Below are 5,719 nucleotides of genomic sequence, written 5' to 3' on the forward strand. Positions count from 1 at the left end.
TAAAATAAAATAAAATAAAATAAAATAAAATAAAATAAAATAAAATAGAATAAAATAAAATAAAATAAAATAAAATAAAATAAAATAAAATAAAATAAAATAAAATAAAATAAAATAAAATAAAATAAAATAAAATAAAATAAAAAAATTAATAAAATAAAATAAAATAAAATAAATTAAAATTCAATTAAATTAAATAAAAATTCATCTAAATTAAATTTTAATTTAACGAGACTAATAACGCAATGAGACTTTAATTATTTGCTTACTAATTATTCATATATTCAAACAATTAAAATCAAATAAAATAAAAATGTAAGTAAATTAAATTAAATTTAAAAACATTTAACGTGACTAATGAACAATGAGACTTAAATACTTTACTTACTAATTATTCATAAACAATAAGGAATTGTTTCAAAGTACAGTACTTATTGTATATAAGAACTTTGTATTTAAGAAAGAATGGAAAGCTTTTTGCTGCACCTAGTGTTCAACGTAATACAATAACTATATAAAAGAAAATGTATAAAAGAAACACGCTTATAATAAAAGAATGCGTAAAATAAAGCATTTTCTAGAAACAAAGTAGTTGATTCCATAATTGTACAACCGTATATAAAAAAGTTATTTTGGCGATAATACTTTATTTACATACATATGTTTGTATGTAAATTGCAACAACATTCGTTCCGGTAACACTGCATTCAGGTTTCTTTTATTCACTTTCTTCCAATAAATACTTTTTGTTAATTGAATATATTTTATCAACATAAATGCATAAATGTGTGGGTAAAAAAGAAAGGATATGTTTATTATGAATAAGTCTTTATAAAAGAAAGAATGCATAAAAGACAATGTTCCGTGAAAATTCTGACTTTCTCATATGCAATAAGTACGGAAATTGCGTAAACTTCAGATTCGACCTCAAAGAGGATGACCATTTGGCTAAAATATAATAGAATCGCCTATGACAAGCCATACAATTAATATAAAGTGTTCCAGCGCAGGAAAGTGTTATGGCCCGAAGAACGATGACTAGCAATAGTGAGACCCCTTGGGCCACTACTGGCCAAGTAACGAAGCAATACAATCGCTAATCCCTGGGGATCTCCTCAAATTTTTGGGCTCTCTAAGATTAGATGAGGTACTGTAAATGTTTGTGGGCACAATAGACCTGCTGGTCGCAGTGCATGCCTCTATTAATTATCTATCTATTATCTAGACCCCTTTCAGAGACGTCAAGTCTTGATTTCAAGTCTGCTCGTTCGTAGGCGAAGGAGGTGAGACGAATGTATTCTTCCCCTATCTTCTCACCTCCTTCGCCTACGAAGCGAGCAGACTTGAAAGCAAGACTTGACTGGTCTAAAAAGGGTCTGACTATGCTATATTGTGGTATACATATGTGTATGCATAAAATCGAACCCTAAATCAGCAGGTACTTCGAATCACACTAACTAACCTTCAATGCATACAAATGCATTACCAGTTTTTTTTTCTACTGTTATTATTAATAGTTGAATGCTTATTAACTGGCGGGCGAATATGATGTCATTGTGAGTGTTAGGCAGTGTGTGAATACCCCACTTGGGTGCCAACTAAGCGATTCACATATGGGCACGCAATTCCGTGACGTGGTACTTTCTAGCCGAATTCAAACCGATTTTAAAGTTTGCAAGCGCCTCGGTAGTTGAAACATCAACAATGTAAAAGGTTTAGAAAGCAGCATATGTAAAAAATATGTAAGTGAAAAATAGTAGAAGCTACGTTTTTTATACATACAATCATTGCGCTACATATTGGTAGCTTGCTACAGCAGGTGTAAATGCAAATAACACGCTGTAAAAGATTAGCAAAGTATTTCTAGCTTCCAACGACGTAATAAACATATTGGAACTGGAAAAGTCATTTAAATTTACGACCGAATTATTACTACAGCAAAACCAGGAAAATGAAATCACATGAAAAGCTCGGTATTTCCCCAACTTTTCCCTTTTGGCATACATATAAAGTTGGTGGATAAACAAAAAATGTTTATATTATTTGCTACGCAGTTTACTAACATGACCATCGTCCTCCACCATTTGCTCCTCTTCGCAACTGTGTATTTCTTCCTCCATTTATGTGAACAAATTATTTTACGAATAATGTTCTTTATAGATATGTATGTTATTCGCAATAGGGACGTTTATTCTTATTGCTTGTATCTACTTGATTTATTTTAAAGATTTTTTCAAACAAACCACGTCGTAAAGCGTAACTTTTTTCTGCGTCACGGCGTTGAATCGCTCACCAACTCTAGCAATATACTGATTCATATGAAAACTTGACTAGAAGCGAACAACTGGTCAGACATGCGATCAGCCAACCAACAAGCCAGTCACGTCAGTGGAGCAACTTTCTCTTATAGCAACAAAAACAACAAGCAAAGCAATACGCTTGCGAGTAATCATAACAAAAACCACAAATATAGCAAAAAAATAAAAAACACACACACATAAAAATACGTTTCAGCAGCATCGAGTATGAAAACGTCTTCTGATGGATGACAACAAGTGTTTAAGTAACCAGAAACAGCTGAGAAGCGGTTTAAATATTTGTAAAAGTGAATTTGCTCATAGCAAACAAGCTTAGCTCAAAGCGATAAGTGCTCGAAACTGCTTGTTCTGTGGAGAGAATAATGCGGAAAATCATAAAAAAGAAAAGGCAAGCGAGAGGTTTGTTCGCTTATTATAATAGCCATAATACTTCGCAGGAAGGCAGAAATACGTTCAAATATTTGCCACTGTCTGCCGAGGGGCGACCAATGTTAGCTCACTAAGAAGACTTCAGCTGGCCGCGAAGCGAGTTTGGCTATGTCGTGGTCAAACAACGCCAAGGAGTGTACTCCTCCTTACGGAGCCCCTTTCTTATTTATACGCGACTTCGATTTAGCGTTTCGCAATTTAACTGATGATAATAGCCCACATAGGTAGTTGGTTATCCACCGTGTCGACCGATCTGGCAACGACGAATCTAGGAGATTTTGTCAAGGGTCGCAAGATCTGCCGCTCTAGATCCGTTTTATCATAAAGGCAACGTAGATTCAAAATTTTGGAAGCTTAGTCGGGCTGGGGACTAGGAGTGTTTACATGGAATTTCCCACTGAGAATTGGAGTGGGTCTGTACTTGAGGTGGGCGCGGGATATCGGGACCCGCGGGACCTAGGGTACTGATTTCACAATGGCCGAAATGGGCGGTACGGGGAAGGTCTTTAAAAATTTAGCGGGCGGGACGCGACCAAAAATGTTTTCCAGACATGCCCAATAAAACCCGCAACCTCGGAAAATTCAGAAAATTTTCCTTAAAACCATTTCATGATATAAGCACTTTTTTATGTTTTATTGAGACGAAAACGAATAGCAAAGCGAAAATAATAATCGGAAGATCCCAGTACTTTTACTATTTTTTAAATAAAAATTAATTTGAGACATGTGAATTAATCTAGGTGATAGATTTCGGGATCCATAAGACCCGCGGTGCAAATCTGAAAAATTTCGGGACTTAAAGGTTGAATTTCGGGCTGGGCGGGATCAGGATTGAATATCTAGTCCCGTACCCATCTCTAGTCACCTTCTTTCCAGGCTTAAGAGGAATAATCATACCCATTTATTACCCCTTCTCTGAGATGATTAGCGTGGACAGTGACACGTTGATGTGCTCTGTTGGCTCCGGTGAAGAAATGCCGTGCCCACGACACACGGGTCTACATAACCGGAACGTCCCAGATTTATATCTGACCAAGGACTGTTACTCCAGCATCACTCCCCAAAAACTCTTTGGGGAATATTTATGCTGTTACAACGACAACAACAAGAAATGACAGAGCTGAAAGTGTACATTTCTCTTGTTCCTCTTATTATGGCTGATGTGGGTGAAAAATTTCCTGTAGATTCTTAAATATCCTGTCGGATCCGATCACGCACATATGCTAGTCTCAACGCATCTACATATAATTTTTTCCGCAGTGTTACTACATTTTTTGGCCTTCAAAAATAGATATTGCTTTTTTCCAAAATACAACATTTATATGAGAAAAGTACTTTTTCTGCTACCTAAATTTTTAGGTAGTAGTAGTATAAGCAGTAAGTTATAAAGTAGGTTTCTGCCATTTAAACACAAATTTTGTTCTGGAAAAAACTATTTAAAAACCTAAATATTATATTATTTTCTTCCATACAAAAAAAAAAAAATGCAAAATTGTCGAACATAGCACCTTTATATGGAAGAAAATGCGCGACACCACCGGCAAAAAAACAAGTAATTTTTAAGCGAAAAAACAAAACCGACTTTAATTCTCATATAAAAATTTAAGATTATCGTTAATTTCTTTACGATCCAATTATCGGATCTAAAAAAAATTAGTATTGGACCACCTTTCCAATGAAAAAAGAATTATCGAAATCGGTAAAAAAAAAATATTCCGACGAACTAATTCGGTTAAAAATTTAAAAAATCAACGGTATTGTTGTGCAAACCTGTTGATTTTTTCTAGTTTTTGTACTACGTTAGAGAATATGATTTACATGGCTTTTTTTAGACCGTGTCATTTTATTGACAAATGATTTAAAAATAGGTAATATCTAGTCATACTGAGTTTTTTGAAATGGAGATACTATGAAACGGAATTTTACGCAACAATATACAGTTTTTGACCGAAATAAGATGGGAACCTTAAGCATATGTAGATATATGTAACTGCAGATGTCATTTTCGAGATATGCCCTGACGAGTTTTAAAAAGAACGATTCTCTGAAGTTCCGGCATTGAGTGTTATTCACCAAAATTAGCAAGTGGCAGTCTGGCAAAAGAGCAGATTAGCTCGAGCAATAACAGCCGTCAACAGTCGTTGCTTGAGCTCATCTGCTGTTTTGCCAGAGTGCCAGGCCACTTGCTTAATTTGGTTAATACCACTATTGTTTGTATTTCTACCAGGGCTGCAAATCGGTTTTAAACCGAACCGGTTTTTTAACCGAACCATCGCTTTTGTTCGGGATTTTAACCGAACCAATTTTATTTTGAAATGCCAAAACTGAACCGAAAATATATTTATATTCGCGAAGAAAGTTTCTCAGGCGAATCGTGTGAAATTGATTTAGTTTCAGAGGCTAACTGTAGAAATCCACTTGTGTTTGTTGTTTGTGGTTATCTATATATATAAAATTCAAATTATGTATGTACCTATAGACACACTTGGCTCCTAAACGAATAAGCCGATCGTAACCAAATTTTACACACGCACTGGATATCTTCCAGGGATGGTCACAGGGTAAAAAATATTTTGATATATAAAGGGGGCGTGGCCCCAAAACGTGGACCCGGGTAACCTTAGGATGTATTTGTTTAATAAGGGTATCAAATTAAAGCTGTTCATGAGTGCTTTAAGATAGAGCAATTTTCATATAGCTGGGTGACTAGGGTCTCGAGATATAGACCAAAATGTGGACCTGGGTAACCTTGGGTGTATTTGTTCAATATGGGTATCAAATGAAAGCCGTTCATGAATGCTTTAAGATTGAGCACTTTTCATATAGCTGGGTGACTAGGGTCTCGAGATATAGACCAAAACGTGGACCTGGGTAACCTTGGGTATATTTGTTCAGTATGGGTATCAAATGAAAGCTGTTCATGAATGCTTTAAGATTGAGCACTTTTCATATAGCTGGGTGACTAGGGTCTC

At 35.2% G+C, this 5,719-nt stretch overlaps 1 protein-coding gene across 5 annotated transcripts in view; it reads right to left on the bottom strand.

Moving 5' to 3' along the window:
* LOC118735916 (translocation protein SEC62) overlaps positions 1-5,719 on the bottom strand; it is a 37,137-nt gene that overhangs the window by 24,581 nt on the left and 6,837 nt on the right. For 2 of the 5 annotated variants that reach the window (XM_036465945.1, XM_036465943.1), the window contains exon 1: positions 2,064-2,353. The exons of 1 other annotated variant lie outside the window; for it this stretch is intronic. In XM_036465945.1, the coding sequence (XP_036321838.1) occupies positions 2,064-2,120 (57 nt within the window). In that variant the 5' untranslated portion in view covers positions 2,121-2,353. Of the gene's footprint in view, positions 1-2,063; positions 2,354-5,719 lie in introns of those variants that run through there. 2 more of the 5 variants (XM_036465946.1, XM_036465947.1) reach the window with 2 other exon arrangements.

This window comes from Rhagoletis pomonella, unplaced genomic scaffold (assembly GCF_013731165.1).
Source record: "Rhagoletis pomonella isolate Grant_MI unplaced genomic scaffold, Rhpom_1.0 Rhpom_scaffold_00003, whole genome shotgun sequence".
Classification (NCBI taxonomy): Eukaryota; Metazoa; Arthropoda; class Insecta; order Diptera; family Tephritidae; genus Rhagoletis; species Rhagoletis pomonella.